Here is a 26694-nt window from a genome sequence, read left to right as displayed (position 1 = left end):
GGTTTTGGGCCTTTGTCAAAGATCAGTTGTCCATAGATGGATGGGTATGTATCTGGACTTTCGATTCTGTTCCATTGGTCTGTATCATTCTAACAATACTATGCTGTTTTGACTACTGTGGCTATATAGTAGGTTTTAAGATCCAGGAGTGTGAGACCTCCCACTTTGTTTTTCTTCTTGAGAAGTACTCTGCTTATCTGAGATCTCTTTCCTTTCCATATGAAATTAGTAATCGGTTTTTCCATGTTCTTAAAAAATTTTGTTGGGATCTGGATCAGGATTGCATTAAATGTGTAAATTGCTTTAGGGAGTATTGACATTTTTACAATATTCGTCTACCTATCCATGAACAAGGCAGGTTCTTCCATTTATGTAATGCCCTTGTTGTCTCTTGTAGTAGTGTTTTGTAGTTTTCTTTGTATAGTTCTTTTGTGTCTCTGGTGAGGTTTATTCCTAGATATTTTATCTTTTTAGTAGCTATGGTAAATGGTATTGTTTCCCTTATTTCTTCATCAGAGGACTCTTTGTTGGTATAAAGGAATCTAACTGATTTTTGTATGTTGACCTTGTATCCTGCCACTTTGCTGAACCTCTCCATTAGTTCCAGTAGTTTTTTTTTTTTCGTGAGTCCCTTGGGTTTTCTATGTACAGGATCATATCATCTGCAAATAGTGATAGTTTTAGTTCCTTTCTGCCAATTTGTATGCCTTTTATTTCTCTTTCTTGCCTTATTGCCCTTGCCAGGACTTCCAATACAATGTTAAATAGAAGTTGTGATAGAGGGCATCCCTGTCTGGTTCCCGTTTGTAAGGAGCATGCCTTGAGTCCTTCTCCATTAATAATGATGTTGGTCGTTGGCTTTGCATATATACCCTTATTATGTTGAGGAATTTCCTTTTCCCTATTTTGCTGAGAGTTCTGAACAGGAATGGATGTTGGATTTTATCAAATGCCTTTTCTGCATCAATTGATACAATCATATGGTTCTTTTCTTTTGTTTTGTTTATGTGGTAGATTACATTGAGTGTTTTCCTGATGTTGAACCACACTTGTAAACCTGGTATGAATCCCACTTGGTCTGGGTGTATTAATTTTTTGATATGGTGTTGGATTCTGTTGGCTAGGATTTTGTTAAAAATTTTTGCATCTATGTTTATGAGGGATATTGGTCTGTAGTTTTTCTTTCTAGCGGTGTCTTTCCCTGGTTTTGGTATTAGTGTTATGCTTGCTTCATAAAATGAGTTTGGGAGTATTCCATCTTTTTCTATGCTCTGGAATAGCTTGAATAGCATAGGTGTCAGCTCTTCTCTGAATATCTGCTAAAATTATCCAGTGAAGACATCAGGGCCAGGGCTTTTCTTTGTGGGAAGTTTTTTTTTTTTTTTAATGACCTGTTCAATTTCTTCTTTTGTTATAGGTCTGTTCAAACTTTCTATCCCCGAGTGGGATAGTTTAGGTAGGTCTTGTGATTCTAGAAACTTGTCCATCTCTTCTAGGTTCTCAGATCTGTTGGAGGACAGTTTTTCATAATATTCTGTCAATATCTTTTTTATTTCATTCGGTTCTGTTGTGATGACACTCTTTTCATTTACAATTCTTGTAATTTGGATCTTCTCTTTCTTTTCTTTTGTTAGATCTGCCAATGTTATCTATTTTATTAATCGTTTTGAAGAACCAGCTTTCTGTTTTGTTGATTTTCTCTATGGTGTTTTTGTTTTCTGTCTCATTTATTTCTGCTCTGATCTTTATTATTTCCTTGCTTCTAGATACTGTTGGATTCTTTTGTTGTTCTATTTCTAGTTGTTGGAGTTGATGAGTTAAGAGTGTTGATTTTCTTTCTTTCCTCTTTTTGGATGTATGCATTTATTGCTATAAACTGTCCTCTGAGTACTGCTATTGCTGTGTCCCATAGGTTTTGGTATGATGTATCTTCATTGTCATTTGTTTCTAATAGCTTTTCTTACTTCAGTTTTTATATGTTCTATTACCCAGTAGTGTTTGAGCAGTGAGTTGTTCGGCTTCCATATGGTTTATGCTTTTTCCTTGCTCTTCCTATTATTAATTTCTAATTTTATAGCATTGTGGTCCAAGAAGATGCCTTGTAATATTTCAATGCTTTTGAACTTATTGAGGCTTGTTTTGTGTCCTGACATATGGTCTATTCTGGAGAAGGATCCATGTGCACTGGAGAAGAATGTGAATTGTGCTTTTGTTGGGTGAAATCTTTGTATATGTCTATAAGGTCAAGTTGGTTGATTGTATTGTGGAGCTCTTCTGTATCTTCATTTAGTTTTTTTCTAGTTGATTTGTTCCTCTTTGAAAGTGGTGTGTTAAAATCTCCTACTACTATTGTAGAGTTGTCTATTATCCCTTTTAATTCAGTTAATATTTGCTTCATGTATTTTGGAGAACTTTCATTGGGTGCATAAATATTTATTATTGTAATGTCTTCTTTGTCAATTGACCCTTTCAGCATCATATAATGTCCTTCTTTGTCTCTTGTGATATTTTTCACCTTAATGTCTATTTTATCAGAAATTAATATTGCCACTCCTGCTCTTTTTTGGTTTCAATTGGCTTGGTATATATATATTTTCCATCCTTTAACTCTTTATTTGTTTTTATCTTTGTGTCTAAGGTGGGTCTCTTGTAGGCAGCATATCTATGGGTCTTCTTTTCTTATCCATTCTGCCACTCTCTTTTTCTGGATAGGTGTATTTAGTCCATTCATATTGAGTGTAATCTGTGATAGGTATGAATTGATTGCTATCATTCTACTGTGTTATTTTGTCGTGTTGTTGGTGTTTCCTTGGTCCATATACTTTTCTGTGCTGAGTTCGGTTTGTTGGCTAATGCTTTCTCCCTTTTCTTCTTTATTGTTGGTTTTGTGTTGTTTTCCTTCCTTCTGGATTTACTTAAGGAGATTGTTACTTTTCTCTGTGGTTACCATGGAGTACATTCCTGTCTCTGCATTTTTAGAACAGTGCATACTGTGAAGACATTGTCCTGTTTCCCTCTCCATTTGTAAGTTGGTACCTAGAAGTTTTATTCCTTCTGATAGGTTAGTTTCTGTTGTTGTGTGCTGATTGACTTCTTTGATTTTTAGTGTACAATGTTTTATGGTCTTATTTTGAGTTTCTATTTCTGATTGGGTTTTAGTGTTAACACCATGTATCCTGGTTCTGTTGATCTCCGTTGTGGGTTCTCTATTGGAAGGACTTCCTTAAGCATTTCTTGTAGGGTTAGTCTGGTTTTCACAAAATCCCTTAATTTCTGTTTGTCTGAGAATGCCTTGATTTTGCCCTCATATTTGATGGATAATTTGGCTGGTTATAGGATTCTTGGTTGGAAGTTCTTTTCCTTCAGTGTTTTATATATGCCGTCCCATTTCCTTCTTGCCTGCGTGGTTTCTGCTGAGTAATCAGAGCTCAGCCTGTTTGATTATTATAAGTAATATTTCTTTTGTCCCAAGCAGCTCTCAAAATGTTTTGTCTTTGGTTTTAGAGAGTTTGATTATAATATGCCTCAGTGTTTTTCTCTTGGGATCTATCTTGTGTGGGGTTCTGTGAGATTCTTGGACATATATCTTTTCTTCTTTCATGATATGGGGGAAGTTTTCTGTTAGCAGGTCTTCCACAATTTTCTCAGTGTTTTTTTTTCGCCTCTTCTTGTTCTGGAATTCCAATCAGTTGTATGTTGTTTCTTCTCATGTCATCCCATATAATTCTTAGGTCTCTTCATTTCTCTTAAATCTTTGTTCTGATTTTTATTCATAAAGGCTGGTGTCCAGGGATTTGTCTTCTAGTTGGGATATGCATTCTTCAGCCAGTTCTAACCTACTCTTTTGTGCTTCTACTGTGTTGTGTAATTCTGTAATTTTGGTATTCATCTTCTGGATTTCTAACTGCTGTTTTTGTATGAGTTCTGATTGTGCATTAATCTTGTTATTTTGTTCTTGAATGATTTTCCTGAGTTCTTCCAGGGAACTGTTTGTGTTCTCCTTGCTTCTGTTTGGGGTTTCCTTAGGCTCTTGGAAAGCTCTATAAACACACCTTCCAAATTCTTTCTCAGATAATTCTATTGCCTCCTCTTCTTCCATGTTTAATGAAACCTATGTTTGTGGTTTTGCTTCTAATGCCTTGTCCTGTTTTTTTGTTTGATTTGAGGTTGCCTGTTGTTTCCTAGACATTTTGAGGTTGTCTGTATTACTGGTTATGCATTGATTTGTTTTGTCTTGGTTTTATGGTTTAATATTTTGAAAAGGCAAAGCTGGTGTATTTTTTCAGTTATTAATTCAGGTATGCTGGGTTGCTCTGCAGTTTTCTTTGTGATGGTGGAATCACTGTGTGGAATGTGGATAGAGTTTCTTTTTGTCATAAAGAGGGTTTAGAGTTTGAATCGGGAGGTATTATGGTGGCTGAATGTGGTTTCTTCTATTGAATGAGTGAAGTTATTGCTGAGAAGATGGGAGTGGAAGATCAGGAGAAGGGAAGTTCCCCATTGGTAGGGGCGGTTTCTAGGGCTTTGAGTGGGTTGCTAATAATCACACTGTACTGTTATTCACAGGCCCACAGCTCAATTTCAGCAAAGACTCCAGTTGTTAGGGGGTCGCCACCTTCCCCAGGCTCAGATACACACAAAAACCCCGCTCCCAAGGCCCCTCGGCTCAAAAAAGCCAACCCAAGACAATTGCTCGGCTCCGCAATTTGCCGTGGGGGCTCCTCTCCCTGGGCCCACCTGCCCGCGGCACTGGCTCAACCGGCCCAGACCGCGATCTGCCACGGAAGCTCCCCTGTGGGTCCGCTCACCCACGGTGCCAAAGATCTGCTTCATTTCACTGGCACTGGAGTCAGGAGAGTGCCTGCTAGTAATCTGTGGTCCCAATATTACTGATAAAGTCAAGCACAGGCCTCTCAGCGCCACTAAGCTGACCCAAGCCTGACTGGTGACCTGCTGCAGGGGCACCTTCCCAGGCCTGCCCTCCTGCAGCACCAATGGACTCTCTACTCGGGTTTCAGTGGCATTGGACATGGCCATTTGCACCTAGCCAACCCAAGTTACTGATAAAATCAGGTGCTGAAGGTAGATCCCCGGGGTGATTGCTGATATGCTGGTGTGGTTGCTGGTATGCTGGTGTGGTGTGTCTTCCTCCTTAACCCAGAGAGGCCTTGGATGGCCTTTCTTGCCTACCGGTTGGCGCTGCACAGGATAGATCCTCTGATCTTGTTACTTTTTCCCCACCTGTCCCTTTCTCCTTTCTAATTCTGCTCCTCTTGAGTTTGGTGCACTCTGACTCAGTGAGCTGTTCAGAGCACCAGGATCCCTAATTCAAACTGCTGTACCTAGTTTTTCAAGCACTAAGATGCTAGAGGGAAACAGCATGGTGATCACTGATGAGACTCCATTTTTTGCTCACATTAGTATTTAGGCCAACATTTCTTAGTGTTAGTTATTTTGATTATTTTAAAAAAATGAGAGAATCAGGATCATCAGTATGAAGTGTCCCATATACTTCATAGTGTACGGACAATAGGGAAGTACAGCATCTACCTTAATCAAATCTCTTTGCTGTCTCTGCCTACTCCATTAGACTATAAGCTTGTTGAAGGTAAGGAATGGGTCATATTCATATGTGACACTTCAGTGCTTAGCATAGTGCCTGGCCTCTAGAAAGTATTTAAAAAATGTTTACATAATGAACTGGCACACTCAAAATGGAGACAGGATTACACTTATCAAGTTCTACTCAATCAATTATATATACTTTTGTTTAGATGAGGTTGTATAGGCAGGATTAAGAGACTTCCAGAGTCAGACAAACTTGAATTTTGGATTCCATTGCTGGTAGCTGTGTGGCTTAGGACCATAACCACTCTAAGCTCCAGTTTATTCTTCTAGAAAATGGGGATAATAACAACTTCTTCATAGGTTGTTATGAGGGTAAAATGAGATCATTCCTATATAACAACCAATACAATGTCTCAAACAAAGTAATTGCTCAAAAAACAAAAAGTGCCACAGGCTGTTTCTCTGAAATATTAAAAAATAGACCGAAAATGCAAAAACATAGAATAGTCACCTTGCTTGCCACATCTCTTCATTGGCCACAGATTCCCAAGAAGATGGATCAAACCTGTAATTGTACAAAAATATATTTTTTTAATGGGCATGCAATCCCTGTTTTATAATCTTATAAGGCCAATACAATAGGCAGGATCTTGAAGTACTGACAGGGAACTCAATCATGTTAGTAACTTTGGGTTCTGGTAAATGTGTACTTAATCTGAGTAAGAAGCCCCAGTGCCTCATGGGAGCAAATGAAGTAGACTGTTTATGGAAATAGGCTGGTGGCATTTGGGAAGTCTAATCTCCTAGAAACCATTGGAAGGGCAGAGGTGAGTCACCCTATGGGCACAGCTAAGACCCATAGAGCTGTGAACCAAAGGAATGAAACTAAAAAGAGGGGCTGCCTGCCTCAATCATTGCTGGAGCTATGATGCTGCTGAAAGAACACTAGGCAAAACATTTGCCAATTCTTCTTTCTCATCTTTACATTTTGTCTTAACAGAATGAAGACAATGAATGCTGATGTATACCTGTACTGTCTTTAGCTGTTTAAAGAGTGTTATTTTCTAACTTTTCCTCCTGATGGTTCCCAGAGTGCTTTGCTTCAGACCTTGCTATCTATCTCTGGCTGCTATACAACGATGTGCTTTGTTAGCTAATGGTGAACCAAAAAATCTTAGCATTTTTTTTTTCATATGAACTGTCGTTCTTGAATTATAAGCAGTAAGTCAGAAAATCTTTCAATAATTCATAATTTTAAAAATAGGCAATGGAAGCAATTTTCCTTAGATGGTAACTCATTTTTCAGATGAGAAAAAGAAACACTATGTAGAAATGCTTAATGGAAGACAAAATATGCTCAAAACAATATAACTGGCCTCAGACAAAGCAACTATGAAGAAAAAGTTACTCCTACAAAGAAGCTATCTGCCATATATGAAGAAAGGAAAATGTGACAAGTTTATGCATGTAGGAACTACCATGGTCAAGAGAGTGCCTTTTAAAGACCAATTGGAGTTAATGAATCTCTTCCACTTTTAGGGTAATGAGTACAGGATGGAGGCCACTATAGCATGGAAGAGCTGGAAGTGGAAGATATGATGCCATGGCATCTAAAGACGGGTGTCCACTCAACCACAGCCTCCCTTTCCCTTCTGTCTCCCACTGTCCTTCAAACAGAAGGATAAGAAAGGCAGGCTCTCTTTCTATAAAATTCTAAGAACTAGTTCAGTCACAACTAGTAGCTGGATGAGCTACTTCCTGAAGTCTCCAGGGACTAGCAGCCCACCACTGGGCCTTGTAAGAGTAAAGCTGTTACATCTAGGACAGTGGCTGGTTTGTGAATACTCTTGAGCTTTACCAGCAGAGCACAACCAGTACAGTTAAAAAATGACTGTAGAGGCTGTGAGACCTGCATTAACATGTATTATGACACTTTGTGGGCAGCAAGTAATAATACTAGCAATTAATTAAAAAAGTAAAATGAAAAGGCATCTCAAAATTTAGTGAAGTTTCTTGAGGCACACAAAACTACCGTTCTCTGATTAAAAATATAACTGATGTTCATACCGTTCATATTCTTCAGTCCAGTTATAGATATTTCTTGTAAGTTTAATCCACTGCTCAGGGTTGAACACAATCTCCGAAGGAACTAATTTGTCACAAGAGCCCCATGGCCAAAGTGAATAGTTCTTTTTCCAGGTGGGGTCACCTTCATGAATTCCTATGCAAACAAATGTTTCTTTTCTATTGAAGACAAAAATATATGATGTACTTTTAATTTAAAGTTCTAAATGTGCAGTAAATATAACTGAAGATAGATTTTGTGCATGCATGATTTGGGTGCAATTATACAGAGCAAAGTCATTTTCTAGGCAACAATTCATGCCCAATTATTATAAAAAATCAAGGAAAGGTCTACACAAGGAAGAAAATTTTCTCTGTTGGGTACCAGGAATGGGAGGGAAGGGGAAAGGAGGAAAAGCCCACGGGTAATTAAGAGGCAGGTTTGATATGGGTATAGGGGTTTAAAAAGTAAAGGAAAACAAAACAAAAACAATTCATTCATAATGGTAAACAAGGCGCTTACCATTTGCCTTTACCCTTCTTCCCCACCCCTCCTGCCTTCTGAGCTTCACCCCTGGCCAAAGGCTGCCCTTTCCATCTCCTGCGGTTGACTGTTCTGAGTGCAGACCTCCCAGGAATTACTGATGGCAGATCATTTCAAGTCCTTAAACTTTGGTTACCAATAAACTACCTGTGAACATTTTGGGTTTTTTGAAATTTGTAAAAAAAAACTGTTTCTGTGGGGTGGAAGGAAGCAGACAGACACAGACCATAAAACCTAAGTGTTACCAACAGTTTAAGAATTCACTTGGAGACAGCATTCTTACAAGGAAAACTCTGGTGGCACTGTTTTATGTATAAACATAAATATTTTTGCTACCTTTTAAAAGTTTCCAGGTGGAACTATGTCTTCCTTTGTGTTCCTATTGACAAGCAGTCTCTCCCTCTGCAAACTCCCACTGCACTTAGTTTCTGTTATTCTTTCCTCATTATTGTATTATTCTTACTCTTTGCATTTGTAATCCCCATGGCTAGTCCAGAAGCATCCTAAGGACAGGTTGTCTATGCCTAAATAAACTCTGAATCTCACACAGCGTGGTGCATACCTAGTACACAATAAATATTTGATGAAATTAATTAAATGTGAATGACTATTAGAAGCTTCAAATCCCACAACAATTATTACTAGAAATAGTTTAAATGGCCTTGAAAACCCAAACCAAACCCACTGCCATCGTATTGATTCTGACTCACAGCAACCCCCATTAGGCTTCCAAGGTGTTAAATCTTTACAGAGGAAGATTGCCCCATTTTCCTTCCATGGAGCGACTGGTTGGTTTGAACCACCAACCTTCTGGTTAGCAGTCAAACGTCAGGCACTGCGCCAACAGAGCTACTTAAATGGCCATGGTTAAAAAAAAATTCATAATGAATAGTTCTATTCCAGTTTTTGCTTTATACCTCTGGTAGCATAGTGCCTAAGGCACTTGACTGCTAATCAGAAGGCTGGCGGTTCAAACCCACCAGCCACTCTTCGGAAGGAAGGTTGGGCAATTCTACTTCCGTAGTGATACTGCCTCGGAAACCCAAGGAGGGGTCGCTATGAGTCGGGGCCGACTCGACGGCAAATAACAACAACAACAACAACAAGCAGAGAGGAAAAAAAAAAAAGGATATATTAACAGGATCTCTTAAAAGTAAAAGCTTTATGAACTTTGAAACAAGACACTTCCAGAAACACGACAATTCTGGCTTAGAATTTTTTTCTCTACCGTTTATTACCTCTGTGATTTTGGGGGAAATGATTTAACTACCCGTGTCTATCTCCGTGTCTGTGAAATGGGTATTACAACTTTCAGAGATATTTAGGGTATAAAGTACATTCTTAAAACATTAATAGGGCTCTAGTTCTGGGGGAGATGGAGGAAAATACATGCTACTCTGTCTATCCCACTGGACAGAACACATGGAGCTGAGGACTCTGAAAATAAATGGCAGAAAGAAAACTAGGGAAGGAGACAGAATTCAAAGTTTCATCAAACCAGTAATGAATTTACTATTTTTTCCCCTTCAGTGTTGCCTGACCTGGATTTAAAGGCATGTTGAGACCCAGAAGTGTGTACCAGTTGAGGACAGAAAGAACACCAAGAAAAGCCCTTTCTTTCTAGCCCAAGGAGCAGGGAAGGGAACTTCTAAGGGTCAGAGAGAAAGTGTGGAAGAAATCCCCAGGGTTTTGTCCCCTCCTCTCCTTTCCTCGGCACCAGGCAATGCTGTGGCATTTCTGGAGTCAACAGCATAGAGAGGGCAGAGAAAGCTGGGCTGGTGCCAAAAAGTCTGAAGGAGGGGAACCCTCTTTACTGACCAAGAAAGCTAGGTGAGTTTAGCAATGTTGCAAGATATAAGGTTTGCACACAAAAATCAATTATATTTCTATATAGCAGCAATGAACAGCTGGAAATGGAAATTAAAAAAAAAAACAAAAACAAAAAACCAGCATTACAACAGCACCCGAAATCAAATATTTATATGTAAATCTAACAAAATGTGTAGGGTCTGCATGCTGAAGATTCAAAACGTGGATGAAAGAAAGTAAACAAGGCCTAAGTGAATGAAGAGACATACCATGCATGCATATGGCTTGAAAGATTCAATATCATGAAGTTGTTAATTTCTCCGAAATTGGTCTACAGACTTGAGCAATCCCAATTAAAAATCTTAGGATTTTTTTTGTAGCTACAAAGACAGGTGCAAATGAAGTTCAATTGAAAGAGGATAATCTTTTCAACAAATGATGTTAGCACAATTTGATATCCATGTTAAAAAAAATTAAAATTAAAAATGACCTACATCCTAAATCTTATACCTAACAAGAATTAACTGAAAACTGATCTTAGATATAAAATGTAAAACATAAACCTATAAAACTTTCAGTGACATGGGGATAGGCAATGAGTTTTTAGATAAGACACCTAAAGCATGGTCCATTAAAAAAAAAAAGGTAAAAGATTTTTGCTCTGTAAAAGACACTCTTAAGAGAATAAAAAGATGAATTATAGGCTGGGAGAAAAGAATCACAAATCATATTTGACAAAAGATTTGCATCTAGAATATTAAAAGAAACCACAAAACTCAACAATAGTAAACATCTTGTCAATTGCACTCCTAAGTATGAAAATTTGTATTTGTACATGAATATTTATAGCAGCTCTATTCATAATGGCCCCAAACTGGAAACCACCCAAATGTTCTTCAACAGGTGAATGGATAAACAACCTGTGGAACACCCATACAAAGGAATACTACTAAGCAACAAAAAGGAACAAACTACTGATACATACAACAACTTGGTTGGATCTCAAAGGCACTACAGGTGCTTAATAAATATTAGCTCCTTTCCCTCTATAAGAAAGCTCCTGGGTGGCACAAACTGTTAAATGCTCAACTACTAGCCGAACAATTGACAGTTTGAACCCACCCAGAGGTACCCTGGAAGGCAGGCCTAGCAATCTACTTCTGAAAGGTCACAGCCTTTGAAAACCCTACGGAGCAATTCTACTCTGCAAACATGGAGTCAGGTGAGTAGGAATCAACTTAACAACAGCAGCAACGTTTTAAAAGTATCCACTTAAGAGGGCTTTCATTTGATGCTCCTGAACTGATGCTGTGGGTGAAAATACCCTGAAAAACCTTTAACCCATTCATGCCCTTTAAGTCAATAATTTTACTTCTGAGAATCTATTCAATCCTAATGATTCACAATTCTACCTCCTACACATACACAAACTACATACACAAAGGCACTTTTTGTGGCTTATAATTTTAATATAGTTCAAAATTAGATGATACATTAAAAAGTCACTAATAATTCCATTAATCTATTATTAAAGTTTAGTATACATGCCTACTAAAAATATTTATAATGAGTTTGTAAAAACATAAGAAAATGGTTATATCACACTGAATGGAAAAAAATACAACTCCTATTATGCTTTCAATTTTGTAAAAATTGTAATTTTTAATATGTTGGTTGTTTCTGAGTGACAGGATCAAATGTGATTTTTTAAAACTTTTTCTAATTCCTACTTCCGTAGTAATACCGCCTTAGAAAACCAAGGAGGGGTCGCTATGAGTCAGATCTGACTCGACGGCAGTGACTTTGGTTTTTTCGTTTGTATGTTTTATAAAATATTTATATTTTGAGGACTTTCAGAGTCAAAAATGTTAATGAAAATTTACGTGTCAGAATATCCAGTATCGTAACAAAAGTCTGGAAACAATGAGAATGTCCAAATATAGTGCACTTGTTAAATTATCACGTATCCACGTAAGTATATTATACAGTGAAAAAATGATAGTTTTGAAGATACTTTATTAATCATATGGGGGAATGCTCATGTTATAATGTTATTTTTAAAAAAATGGGTAGAAAACTAAACCCTCCAGCTATGTAAACACAGTATGCCTCTGTGGCTGTGGGTGTGTGTATAAACATCTAGCCCCCTGGGTTACACAAGCAGTGTGCACTGGACTACTAGCCTAAAGGTTGGTGGTTTGAATGCACCAAGTGCCTCCACAGAAGAAAGCCCTGGTGATTTGTTTTCATTAAGATTATAGCCAGCATTACTGAATGCTTTGATCTAAGATTGTACAGAACAATCCTGACCGAAAGGGGGGAAATGAGGAACAGTTTCAAATCCGCACAGAATCCACACTCTCTGGTGCCATTGAGGCGGGACGATCCCATGAAACTACTGCCCTGAGGAAATCTTTAAACCTTCAACAGAAATTATCCCCTGAAGACATTTTTAAACTGAAGGGTAGTTTAGCATAATTACAAAAGACTGTTTGCCTTGAGTATTACACTCTTCTAAAGAATCATCTATATCTGATCAAATTGACAACAGCAACTCAAAAGGTTACATGATTAGTTTAGGGAGCAGAGAGTTTGTGTTAATGATGGTGAAATAATCTAGAAAAGGTGACACAACTTAAAATTTAAATAAATTAATGTATACAAATTTAAAATTTAAGGAACGCAACCTATGTCACTGACTTGTACATGCAGAAGTTGTTGAAATAGCATATGTTTTGTTGTGTGTATTTTCATCAAAAAAAAAAAAAAAAAGATTACAGCCAAGAAAACCCTATGGAGCAGTTCTATTTTGTGACACATGGAGTTACTATAGTAGGAATCAACCAGACAGTAATGGGGTTTGGTATAAATATATAATTTACATTAAAAATGAATAGAACAGAAAAATGTTTATCAGAATGTTAACAATTGATTTACCTGAAAGACAGATAATACTGACCTTCTTCACACTTTTCTGTACTGTCTACATTTTCCACCATGAGCATAAAGTATTTCCATAATGAGGAATCCCAGGCCTCACAGTCTGTGCCCCACCATCCCTCCAGATTCATCCCCTCATCTAGCCCTCCAAGCCCACAGCTCCAAACATACTGAGCTCCTCAGGTCCTGCAGAGCTCAGCGGGCCTTTCTTCTGACTTTGCATATGCCAGAACCAAAAACCAACCCACTGCCATCAAGCCAATTCCGACTCATAGTGACTGAATCAGACTTCTGCCACCCACTTGACAATTTCCTATGTAGCCTTAAAGACTCAGTTTAAGTGTCCAGTATTTTGTGCACACTTACACTATCACACTTGCCAGATGATATTATAATTTATCTGCTTCATATTTAAAACAGCACCTGAATCCCTCCCTGAAAGACTGCAACAGCAAGGATAATGCCTCATTTATCTTCAGCTAGTACACTTCTTGGAACATTTTATACACACAAAATTTATTAAATAAATGTTGAATGAATGCCCCCAAGCAGAATTAACTGCTTTCTCATACATGCTCCCAGACACTCAATTTATACTATCAGTTAAATTATCCATTCGGTACATATAATTAAGCATTTACTATGATGTTTATTCAAGGCAAGTTTAGAGGTTATTCCATGATATTATGATTACTTGGATTCATATCTGTATATATATACAACTAGATTATAGTCTACTTGAATTGGGAGTGAGTGCCATTCATTTTTTTATTGCCAGGCCCTAATACAAGTTTGGGAGCTCTGGTAGTGTAGTGCCTAAGGCACTTAACTGCTAACCAGAAGGCTGGTGGTTCAAACCCACCAGCCACTCCTTGGAACAAAGGTTGGGCAATCTACTTCCATAGTGATACTGCATCAGAAACCCAAGGAGGGGTCACTATGAGTCGAATCCAACTCGACAGCAGTGAGTTTGGTTTTTTTGTTTTAGCCTCCAAGGAATGGACTGCAATGATGGGCTCAAAGACACCAATGACTGCGAGGATGGTGCAGGACCAGGTTTTATTCTGTTATACGTAGGGCATCATGACAGAGCCAACTGGATGGCAACTATTAACAATAAGCACAGTTATACCCATTACCCACATAAGTATTTGTAGATTTCTACACAAATATCATGTGTGTTATATTTTTGCCAACTGTGCAACCTCCTTGCACATTATTTTCCTAGGTGAACATCATAAGTATGGGTGCACTATTTACATGGGTGCTCTGGTAGCGTAGTGTCTAAGGCACTTGACTGCTAACCAGGAGGCTGGAGGTTCAAGCCCACCAACTCCTCAGAAGGAAGGTTGGGCAATCTACTTCCATAGAGATACCCCCTCAGAAATCCAAGGAGGGGTCACTATGAGTCAAATCAACTCGATGGCACTGAGGTTGAGGTTCTTATTTGCAAAAAATACAGTAGTCACGAGTCACATCTGAACACTGAAAGTACCACATTATGATGCTCTTAACAGGGGATAACGTAACTTTGGAGTTTACAAAAATTTCTGAAGTTTCCTTTATGAGACAATAGAAATAATGAAATAGATCTTTCTTCTTCAAGCTCTAGACAATTGCAAATATTTCAGAGACAAGAGAAATGTCCAACATTATTCTATTGAAGGAGATTTTTATTCTTGACTTTAACTACAAATAATTTTGTGTTCTCAAGTATAGAATTCATAGTTCTCATATTCTATCTCAGCCAGCCTAACTGTGGTTGTTTTTCTTATTTATAAAAATGTCTTATCTTTTATAGATATATTAAAAAAAAAACTTAGGCTATTTTTATATAGTGATTATTCCTGGAAAACATTTGCTTTGCACTTAAAAGTGGGCCCTGGTGTTCATCTGGGGAAACTATAATTGCTTGTGATCCATCTGCAGTGATTTCAAGGAGGTAGGCACAGCTCTGATTTCTCTGAATTGTACTAAGATCTTATTTGCTGTTCTTGCTAATCTGTCTTTATTTTTCCTTTACCCAGAACAATAACATTTATTTCTGCCTGGTCTCATTTATGTGCACATATTCAATTTAATTACAAAGATAATCTCACCGGTGACAGGGAAATAGGTGTAGAAAATTGGTCTTTTGGATGAGGCACAGCTGCTACATAAACAATTTTAGAAAAGCTTAAGATTTTAGAAAAGCTATTATATGAAAATAATGCTTACTGTTTATTTATTTCAAGAAAATGATAAAGATTAAATGTGACCATCCCACTGGGTAATATTCCTTCCACAGGATTCCACCGATTCCCAGGAAAGTTGACACCTGGTAAATGCTTTGCCATCTTGGGCAAATACCACTCATAAGTCATCATCTGGCAGAAAGATCACAAATAACGTCACACTTTTAATATATTTCTTAAAAGAATCAAGTTTATCAAGTACAATATAAAGATTTCAAAATGTAAATACGTTCATTGAATAGATGCATAGTACAAAAAAAATACACATACAAGCATAACCTATGTATGTGGTACTGATTATTTTCCTTATGACTTGGATTTTATATTTTAAGGTATGATGAGCTCTGGTAGTGTAGTGCCTAAGGCACTTGGCTGCTAACCAGAAGGCTGGCGGTTCAAACCCATTGGCCACTCCTCAGAAGGAAGGTTGGGCCATTTACTTCCGTAGTGATACTGCCTGAAACCCAAGGAGGGGTCACTATGAGTCAGGTTCGACTCGATGGCAAATAACAACAACAACAACAACAACAACAACCATCGATTACATCAGCACGTTGTTTCATTTATCTCCATGCATTTGGCTAAATACTCAGAATGACCCTTCCCCATTTTCACACCTACAGAACGCATACTCAACTTTCATCACTTCCTCTGTTTCCACACCAGGATGATATGCTCCTGTAGCATTTTGTACCTGCCTCTATTATAATGCTTGGCCTATTCCTCACTAGACAATGAACTGCTAGAGGGAAGGGACTGTATCATCTTTATGCCTCTGCACCTAGCACACTGCCTGGCATGGAACAGTCTCAAAATTAGTTTGCTAAAGTTGAAATTTTTTTGATAGTCAGGCTAGACAACCTAGACAAAATATAAAGATGTAACATTACTCCATTCTTTCATTCATTCAAAAAACAAGTACTGCTCACCTATAACGACTAAAACGTAATCCCTGCCCTTGAGAAGCTTAAACATATAATAATCCAGGTTACAAACTTAGAAGTCCTTTTGCTAATTTATCTATATTTATTTTGTTGTTAGTTCCTGTTGGGTCTATTCCAACTTGTAGCCCCAAATTAATTACATGTTCCTGTATCTGTAGTCCTAATGGCATCTTGAGGATGAAGGTGTGCCAGACCCAAGCCATAATATTTCCAGCTGCCTCACTTGCATGCAAAAGAGGGACAATGAATAAGGAAGAGTGAAGAAGAACTGATGCATTTGCATTAAGATGTTGAGGAAGAATACTGACCATACCATGGACTGTCAGAAGAACGAATAAATCTGTGTTGGAAGAAGTTCAGCCAGAATGCTCCGTAAAGGGAAGATGGCAAGACTTTGTCTCACGTCCTTTGGACATATCATCAGGAGGGACTAGACCCTGGAGAAAGACATCATGCTCGGTAAAGTAGAGGGTGAGTGAAGAAGAGGAAGACTCAATGGGATGGATTGACACAACGGTTGTAGCAATGGGCTCAAACACAGCAACAATTGTGAGGATGGCACAGGCTGGGCAGTGTTTCGTTCTGCAGTTCATAGGGCTGCTATGAGTTGGAAGCATCTCGACAGCATCTAACAACAACAACAACAACCTTACATCTTCCTTTAAGGCGCCCTGGTGGGGCACTGGTTAATTGCTCAGCTGGCTGTTAACCAAAAGATCAGAGGTTTGAACCCATCAGCTGCTCTGCAGGAGAAAAGGCTTGGTGATCTGCTCCTGTAAAGACTAAAGCCTAGGAGAGTCTATGGGGCAGCTCTACTCTGCCCTACGGAGTCTCTACGATTTGGAATTGACTCAATGGCACACAACAACCACCATATTTTCCTTTGATTAAAATAAATCATTTATACCAGAAAGATATCTCTGAAATAACAATTCTATACTTTTATATGTACAGATCTCTTCTTTTTAAAGTAAAGATTCCTATTTACACTTTCAAAGCTTTGTTACAATTTGGAGATCATCATCTGAACAATTATGTTCATGTTTTGCTAATGGCAAGTTAATTTTAGTCTAGCTGTACATTTTAAGAACTCAAAAAATACTGGGTTAAATTTTATTATACAAATTTTACTTTGGAAGATATTAACATTAAGAACTCACTGTGTGCTATGACTTTAATGTTCCACATTTAGTTCCCATAGTAATCTCACAATGAGAAAATAACTGTATTGAATACTGTTGCTTACCCACCCAACAGTTAATACCTTCTTCTTCCTCATGAACAGAATCCTGATTTTTCTCAGTAACTCAGGGCTTAATATATGGTGGTCTAGTCATTCCCTTTGCTAGTGAGTGGTTCAGGAGTGGGCCTGTGCTTCAGTACTGGTCATCAGGGGTAAGTGGAGGTCCGAGTGGGGATTCTGGAGCACATGTTATGCCCAATAAAAAGGAGTAAGTGAGAAAGAGAGTGAGAGAGGTCCCAGAAGAAGCACTTTACTGCCTGCCTTTCAGAAAAGTCATTTTTGGATGTGATATTTGGAGCTGGGCACCCATTTTGCGACTATGACGTAAGAGTCAAGAAAACTGTAAAAAAGCTGGCTTAGAACGCTAATATCACTGAAAGCCCCAAATCTCCTAGCTCCAGACTGCTTAGACTCAGGCGTTCTGTTTCTTGCATTCAAAACCATTTTAACTTATATAATGATAAATTCATTTGATAAGGAAGCAGAAGCTCTGAGAGAAAAATCCATCCGTTCCATGTTCCATGTACTGAAGTGACAGAATGGAGATTTGAATTTAGGTCTAATTAACTCTGAAATCCGTGCTTCTCAATGACAGTAGTTGTTATCTCAAATAACATTTAGAAGCAGGGTACGATGCCACGATACAGACGAGTAAACCTAGCTTTTGTCAGAAGCCAAACTGAAACCCAAATTAATAAATCTCTGTACGTGATATAAAAGCAAACTGTTCATAAAAGTACATATAACTTCCAAATATTCCTACATATGCAAATTTGTTTACACAATTTTCTTCAAAAATTACTAATTACTCACTAATTCAATAAAACTTATTAAATATAGATTGTACCTTATAATTTGCTCCATCAAACTCATCATTTTATTCTTTCAAGATTAAGAATTTCTCTTTTCCTGATGACTCTAAAAGCTCTAGAGATATTACTCCCTTTTAAGTACTTATGTGTTAATACTAAACCATATTTTCTAAGCATGTGTTTTCAGTTCTAGAAATGTGTTTTAAAAGCCCTTGAAATTTTCACATGTCCTCTTTCATCAGAGGATGGACAAACCAAATCCAGGCTTTATACAGAAGTTTCATAGTGGAAAAAGAAAGTAAGTTTCATAGTGGAACTGTGATTAATCATTTCTATTTTTAGTGAAATGTTTACTTACTGACAGTATGATTATTTTATATTCAACCTAATTATTTTAATTTTTGGACCAGAGGGCAGTATTAATTTGCATGGCTGAAATGACTGAATGTAAAAGAACAATTTAAAAATATACTGACAATACAATAAATATTCCCAGGGTATGTCATATGAACTAGATGTTGTTGTTAATTGCCACTGAATCAATTTTGACTCATGATGACCTCAAATATTACAGAGTGCTCCATGGGGCTTTCTTGGCTGTGATCTTAATAGATGCAGACTGCCAGTCCTTTTCTTCTGTGGCATGTTTGGGTGGGTTGGAACAGCCAACCTTTAGGTTAGCAGTTGAGTGTAAAAAGTTCATGTCACCGAGGGGCCTACATATGAACTAGAGATAGGATATTATTTGAATCCAACAGGAAACTCATTAATTCTTAAAACATTCTATTAAAATGAGAAAAAAAAAAAACTTATGTGACTTTTCTTATTAGTTAAAATACACACAAAACAATGTGCTATATATTCTACTTCAGCATAATCATGAAAACTGTACCCATCTGTTGTCTAAAAAAAGATCATTATTATTTCTTTTTAAAAAAGCTTTCAAATAACTATTACTATATTCTAGGTATATTCTTCATATACTTACTTCCTGATCCACTAAAGAAATATCTGGCCTCAACCCCTCACAGTAATGCATGTAACGGAGAGAATTCCCTGGCAAATCTCCTCTGAGTAAGATAATTGCATCATGAGGCATAGAGGCTAGAAGGTTCTTTGCAAAGTTATCGATCACGTAGTTGGTCCTTTGGTCACAAATGCTAAATAAAAGGATGAAAAAGCATTAAAACAACAACACTTTCTACAACTTTAATAATACCAGGTTCATTTACCACCCCATTCCTCTCCCATCACACTATCCATATCAAATATTTCAAAGTATTCTCATGTATTTCCTCTGATAGGATGTGTATATTTGAAAAGAGAACACTATCTTCTGAGAAAAAGAACTAACTGTGCAGTTTAAAAAATCAGTCGACAATTTCACTCATGGAATTTATCACCTTTTCCATAAAAAGGGAATCAGTTAGTGCTCAAGAAAAGTCTTCTTCCCCTCCAAAAATATATTAAGTTCATCTTAAAAAGTAAGGTCTCCTATGGCCCTAGCTGCCCTTCAGGTCTGGAACTAAACCTACACCTGTGGCTTCCAGCCAAACAAAAGACAGGATATGAGCTGAACATTTACCTGAGGTAGATACACTCCTTGGAGAGAACAATCATGGCAGAAAGAAGGGCTGTTTATGCACAGGGAGACAGTTCAGGGGGCAGGGGTAAATGGAGAGATGGACACAGGGAAGAAGTAACTATCGGGAGGAAGAAGAAGGGGAACTGTTGCATTGAGGTAAATTGTAGTCAATGTCATGAGATAAAGTGTATGTGAATTGCTGTATGTTGTTGTTGTTGTTGTTATGTGCTGTGGAGTTGGACCCAACTCACAGTGACCCCTGCTTGGGTTTCTGAGGCAGTATCACTACAAAGTAGATTGCCCAACTTTCCTTCTGAGGAATGGCTGGTGGGTTTGAACTACCAGCCTTCTGGTTAGCAATCAAGTGCCTTAGGGACTATGCTACCAGAACTGCTGTGTGGGAAGTGAATTTGCTCTGTAAACTTTCACCCAAATCACAATTAAAAAAAAAAAGTAAGGTTTCCACTTGGCGGGGGAATCTCTGTAGGAAATCCTGGATAGAGAGGGAGAACAATGTGGAACAAAACGCAAAATCATTAAAAAAAAAAAAAAGGACCAGCTTTGCTGGTCTGATAGACCCTGATGGAACCTCTGAGACTATGGCCCCAGCTGCCCTTCAGGTCTGGAATTGAACCCGCACCTCTGGTTTCCAGCCAAACAAAAGACAAACATATGAGCTGAACATTTACCTCAGGTAGATACACTCCTTGGAGAGATCAATCATGGGAGAATAGAAGGGCTGTGTGTGCACTGGGAGACATTGTGGGGCAGGAGTGCATGGGAGGGAAGGACACAGGGAAGACCTAACTATGGAGAGGAAATGGGAGGGGAGCTGTTGCACTGGGGTAAATTGTATCAATGTCATGAGAGAAAGTATATGTGAGCTGCTGTATGGGAAGTGAATTTGTTCTGTAAACTTTCACTCAAATCACAATAAAAATTTAAAAAAAAAAAAAGAAGAAAAGTAAGGTTTCTAATCACACTTGGAATTTAAAGTAATTTCATGTTACCATATTTTTTTCCTCAAATAACATGTCCATGTAGATAACACCCACACATAACATGGAAATTGGCACAGTGCACTTACAAAAATGTGAGGGTGGAGGAGGGGAGGTTGCATGGTTGGCAAAAAAAAACATATAATGTAAACTTTTTTGGCACAAAAATACAATAATTCCATTTATGCCAAAGGATTTTTCAGAAATCAAAATGGAATCAGCTGATTTCTGACATAAATTTTAAATTTCACTCTTTTATCCAAAGGTTGACCCTTTCCACCACTTTGTCCCATCAAGATCAGGGAATCACTAGGGAACGAGACCAGTGGGAAGAAAGGGAAGGAGCAGTTTGTTGAGTTGTTCACATCTTTAAAGCCATTATTTGCTGTTGCCCACAACGGAACACAACTCTTTTCAATAATGAGGTGAACTTGCTAGCTTCAAAGAAAACCTGGCACGAATTCTGAGAGCTCTCCATGAAAAAAGAAAAAGACTATGTAAGAGAGTAAAAGCATCAACAAATGGAACAAGCAATTTCCTTCCTGGTATTATCAGGTGCACTACATTTAATAGAGCTGAGACACAGAGGCTAAAGTTAAACCACTGGGTTAGTATCAGAAAGCAAACAAGTACTTCTAGGGAGAAGAGATATCATCCCTGTCTTTGTAAGCAGGGCAACAACTAGCGTTTCCCTCTATGACTCCCTGCTTTGCAGGATGATACCTCACGTTTTGCAACCCAGCAAAGATATATTTCTTCCTTTCCCTGGGGCAAATAAAAAAACTCCAAACAAACAAACAAACAAAACCAGCCTGTCCAAGCATTGCTGATATTGAACTTGAACTTCCCTGAAGACCTGAGTAGGAGACAAATGAGATGGGGGGGGGGGAGGCTAGAAAAAACACCGTGGGCCTGGTGACTCCTTTTTGAGCGAGCTGTGGGACATGCCGGGACCTACAACCCTTTCCCACAAGGCCTCCTGGTGATGCAGCCTCCCTAACACTGGCTCTACACTGGCATTATAAAGAACATTGGACTTTCAGTTGACTGTGCAAATTTAATCTTTTAAAAATAATATTGGCATTATTTTAAACTTGAAAGACCTCTCCTACTTCTGTAATGTTTACTCAATACTGCTGGAAATAAATGAACTTTCAACTGAGACTTGGACATCTTTCACATTAGATGGAGATTGTCATGGGCATGATTAAGAAAACACAATTTTAAAAATACATGGTTATTAACAATGCATAAGGGTTAAGAAACTTTGAGAACTTTATTTTAAAATTAATATTTACCACTACAGGGTGAACTGGATAAGAGCCAGGTATCATTCAAAAGATGAAATCACTGAAGCACACAGTGAATTACTTTAGACCATACAAAAAGCCCCAAGTGTCTTTACTTTCCATCAGAATGGTACTTTACATAATATTCCAGATTCCACAAAGTATCTCTAAGGTTCTTTAGAGGAAAATACACAACATGCACCATCCAAATTCATGCTTGTGGTGGCCAGAGACTACACATCACCTATATTGATATTCTGGTTCAGAAGGTATAGCAACCCCAAAAGTTTAATAATCATTGCATTCAGACCAAGCTGCCTCCCTTTGAGTCTTGAAAATCAGTGATAGTTAAAGATGAAATAGAGTCCTAGAGTCTAATTATTCAAATGTGCCTGGTCTGAGTGCTACTTTTCATAAAAATTACTATGTATTACCTGTAATTAGAATATATCTGATAAGTTACAAAAATCGTTGCTGAAAGCCATTCCAGACATTGAAGCCCAATGTTGTTGTTCAGGATTCGGTGACTCTCAGACACAAGTGCAGCCAAACCAATGCCAGCGAGCACGGCCACCACTGCATTGCTCTGCATCCAGAACCGTTCTACCTGCAAAACAGCATAGGCAAACACGGCGTCCAGGCGACCGGCTCCTGCACTCGTTCCTTATACGTTTAAGGAATATGCTTGTACACCTAGTTGATTACGCCTGCTGTTATTCAGGTCTTGTTAAGTAACTTCCCCAAGCTAACTCTATGTCACTTCATTTTTTAATTTCCAAACATTCCTCCGTCCCCTTGTGACATGAAAAGCTCCCATTTGGGATCCACACATTATATCAGTATTGCAGCCTTGCTCTGAGCTCCTAGAGTATATAGGGGGAGAGGGAACAGAGAAAGGCTTTTTGCTTTTGCTTTTTTCCTTCCATGTAGGAAGCCTCACTAGTGTCTACTGCTGGCCCCTCTCTGTCCTTGCACTTATTTCTTCCACTGGGAGTTCAGGATCTGATCTGACTAGGGAGTTTGGGGATGGAATGGGCATGCATATCCCTGCCCATTCCTCTCTCTTTCTCTGGGAGGTGAGCTACCCACAGGCAGCTCTTGTCCAGGGGCAGACTCCATGTCTGTGGCAGCAGTGGGGTGAGGGTGACTGCCTGTGATGAGTGCGTAAGTCTGTCAATTCTGGGATTTGGTAGGAGGAAGACCCCTTGCCCACAGATAAAAGGCATGTTCTCCAATCTCAGCATTATCTGTGGTAAAGGGGATGTGCACACCATTTGTGCTGATTTATAGTGTTTCTCAACTGATCCAGAACTCAGGTGATAAACCCAAACCAAACCCACTGCCATCAAGTCAATTCTGACTCACAGCAACCCTACAGGACAGAGCAGAACTGCCCCATAGGGTTTCCAAGATTGTAAATCTTTATGCAAGCAGATTGTCTCATCTTGCTCCAGTGGAGCTGCTGGTGGATTTGAACCACCAACTTTCTGGTTAGTAGCCAACTGCTTTAACCATTGTGCCAACAGCGCTCCTTCAAAAATGAGTTACCTAATTTACAGCTTTCTCTATAAAAAGAAATAATCCAATCTCAGAAATGGTACTTACTCACTGCCATTGAGTCAGATGGAACTCATAGCGACCCCTCCTTGGGTTTCCGAGGTGGTCTCACTAAGGAAATAGATTGCCCAATCTTCCTTCGAGGAGTGGCTAGTGGGCTTGAACTGCCAGCCTCTGGTTAGCAGTCAAATGCCTTAGGCACTATACCACCAGAGCTCCTCAGAAATGGTAGCCAGGGAAAAACAAAAATGTGTTTGATATTACGTTTAGGCCTGGAACTTGTGAGGTGAGCAATAAGGGAATAACATAGTAAGAGGCCCCAGTTAAAACCCATACTTCTTTTGTTAAAAAAAAAAAAATTCCAGGAGAAATGTGGTGGTATCTATACTTGCCAGCACACATATACACAAAGACTAAGTTAAATTTACTTTCCTTTCCTTTTTTCTCCCCTCTAAAAAAAGGTCTTAGCTTTACTGGTTCAAGAATTTTAACTTATGATTTATAATAACCTACATATAAGATTTTAACTATTCCAGGAATAATTTGCTCTTCTGCAAGATTCATGACAAACACATTTGTACCTTCTTCACAAAGGTACAGCTTTGGGGTCAAAAGCTACAGCTAAGGCAAACTTACCACACCCATGAAAAGTGGTTTCGCGAGATCTAAATTTGCCCTCCAAGCAAAAAACAATGAATAAATGCAAAGCATTCCAGTAAAAAGCCAGACTAACGAAGAATTCTGTCTGTGCCTACAAAAAAATAAAAATAAAAACATACCCCAAAATTATTTGTATGCATGAATATCAATAACATTACATAGCTTTAAACTACAGAAAAAATATTTGGATCCATGCAACTTTCCACCTTTAAGTAGGAACAGGCAAAGAGCTCAGTTTTAAAAACCAGAGTTAGAATGGAGAAATAAAACAGTAATGAACTACATATTACAGACAACTTGGAACCATGCCATAGAGAACATGAAATTAAAATTCAGAGAAGAAATAAAGCTATACTTAAGAAGTAATCAAACATGCAAAACAAAATAATATTTTCATGCATCGATATATAATAAAGACTTAAAAATGACAAATTTCAATGTTGGCAGGGATGCAGTTGTATGAGACTGCTAGTATACTCTCTGAGGAAAGTATTTTGAAAATATATGTCAAGAGCCTTAAAATATTCACATTTGTTGACCCAGTAATTTGACAGAGAGGAATAAATCTCAAAGAAATAATCAGATATGTAGATGAAGATTAATCCAGAGAGATACTTTAGTATTACTGATAATAGTGGAAAAAGTGGAAGCAATCTCAATATCCTTGAGTCAGCAATGTTTAAATAAATTCTGCTATGGTCATATGATAGAATATCACATAGACATTTAAGTGATCTTAAGTATTTTTTATAATGTAAGGATATGCTCGCTTATAATGTTAAGTGTTAAGGAAACAAAACCATAGATTGGGGGTGCCTATGTACACTTTACATACACTAATAAATACAAGCAAGCACTCAGATTAGAAAGTAAGTGAACAAAAAAGTTACTGGAGGTCAATAGTCCTATATCTTTTAGGTGTTCTTTTATCATCAGAGAAATTAAAAAACTTGTTTACTTCTTTTGTAAGGCAACAATAATAATCAGTTATTGGAAGGGTAAGGGGTCAAACAAGAAGTTTAAAACATCAAATGACTTGTTTAGATAGATTGTAATATACTGCTCAATTTCTCATCAAAATCATTGATTTATAATTGGGGTGGTGGCTAGTAGAAAAGCAAAACATACTTGTCTTGCTAGAAGTGAGCAGAAGAGTCACTTATGTGGAGTACAAACTAATGTTAGCAATGTTCCACTATGACATACTGAAAACCTTCATTCAATTCATGAACAGGACAAAAGGAGTGCGTTACTTACTTTCTTGTTAAACATATATTTGCCCAAACTGCAAGGGCTTGAATGTTGAATGAGAGCTCTGTCCTCATATTTGTTACCTGAGAACTGTAACAGACAACCTAATTTAGTGTTGGCAAAAGAAACATTTGGTTAATTCCAAGGAAAATAATCTTTGGGAATACATCCAATTATACACTGAACAACTTTAAGGGTGGTAGTCAGATTTTTAAATTATTTTGACTACTTTTAAATATAGGAGAAAAAGTACCATAAGAAAGAGTTCAACAGTTCTCTGGTAGATAGATGGGTGGACAGGCTGAACTATTACATATGTCTATGAAGCGGGGAGTATACCCAAGACCATGTATAGGGTTGGCAGACAATGGTCCCATAAGTGTATTTGTATAATCTGTAAGAATTCCCAGGTGTAAAGTGGAGCTGATAATGGACAAGGTTGTAGTCATTTCTTGGTCACAGCCAGCTACCCAGAGGGACCGAGTAGTTGAACCGGTGGGCTTGGAACCATAGTCACAGGGGACATCAAGCTCAATTGGCATAACATACTACACAAAGCATTGTTCCACCTCCTACTTTGGCAAGTAACAACTGGGATCTTAAAAGATGGCAAGCAGCCATCTAGATGCAACGATGGGTCTCTTCTCATCCAGAACAAAGAAGACTGAAGAGAATGAAAGATTCATGGAAACAATTAGTCCTCGCGACTGGTACACCATGCGATCTCTAGCCTATACGACTATAAGACCAGAAGAACTAGCTGGTGCCCGGCTACCACTGTCAACAACTCGGAGGGGGATCTATGTAGGAGATCCTAGGAGAGGGAGAACAATGTGGAACAAAACTCAAAAGTCATTTGGGAAAAAAAAGGGGGTACCAGGTTTGCTGGTGTAATAGAGCCTGGTGGAACTCCTGAGACTATGGCCCCTAGCAGCCCTTCATGTCTGGAACTGAACCTACCTGTGGCTTCCAGTCAAACAAAAGACAGGCATATGAGTTGAACATTTACCTGAGATAGATACACTCCTTGGAGAGATTGAACATGGGAGAAAGAAGGGCTGTTTATGCACAGGGAGACAGCTCAGGGGGCAGGAGTGCATGAAGGGATGGACACAGGGAAGAGGTAACTATCGGGAGGAAGTGAGAGGGGAGCTGTTGCACTGGGATAAATTGTAGTCAATGTCATGAGACAAAGT

At 38.2% G+C, this 26694-nt stretch overlaps 1 protein-coding gene across 1 annotated transcript in view; it reads right to left on the bottom strand.

The window, feature by feature from the left end:
* Nucleotides 1–26694, bottom strand: part of TMEM260 (transmembrane protein 260) — a 74757-nt gene that overhangs the window by 10393 nt on the left and 37670 nt on the right. Inside the window, exons 8-14 of the mRNA XM_007951860.2 lie at nucleotides 25505–25588; nucleotides 24224–24338; nucleotides 22465–22637; nucleotides 19147–19318; nucleotides 15143–15291; nucleotides 7636–7812; nucleotides 6080–6133 (exon numbers count right to left, since the gene is read on the bottom strand). Of these exons, the coding sequence (XP_007950051.2) occupies nucleotides 6080–6133; nucleotides 7636–7812; nucleotides 15143–15291; nucleotides 19147–19318; nucleotides 22465–22637; nucleotides 24224–24338; nucleotides 25505–25588 (924 nt within the window). The remainder of the gene's footprint in view (nucleotides 1–6079; nucleotides 6134–7635; nucleotides 7813–15142; nucleotides 15292–19146; nucleotides 19319–22464; nucleotides 22638–24223; nucleotides 24339–25504; nucleotides 25589–26694) is intronic.

This window comes from Orycteropus afer, unplaced genomic scaffold (genome assembly GCF_000298275.1).
Source record: "Orycteropus afer afer isolate SDZICR_OR568_19922 unplaced genomic scaffold, OryAfe1.0 scaffold00314, whole genome shotgun sequence".
Taxonomy (NCBI): domain Eukaryota; kingdom Metazoa; phylum Chordata; class Mammalia; order Tubulidentata; family Orycteropodidae; genus Orycteropus; species Orycteropus afer.
The sequence above is the reverse complement of the archived record's forward strand: the minus strand, read 5'-3'. Positions and strand labels throughout refer to the sequence as shown.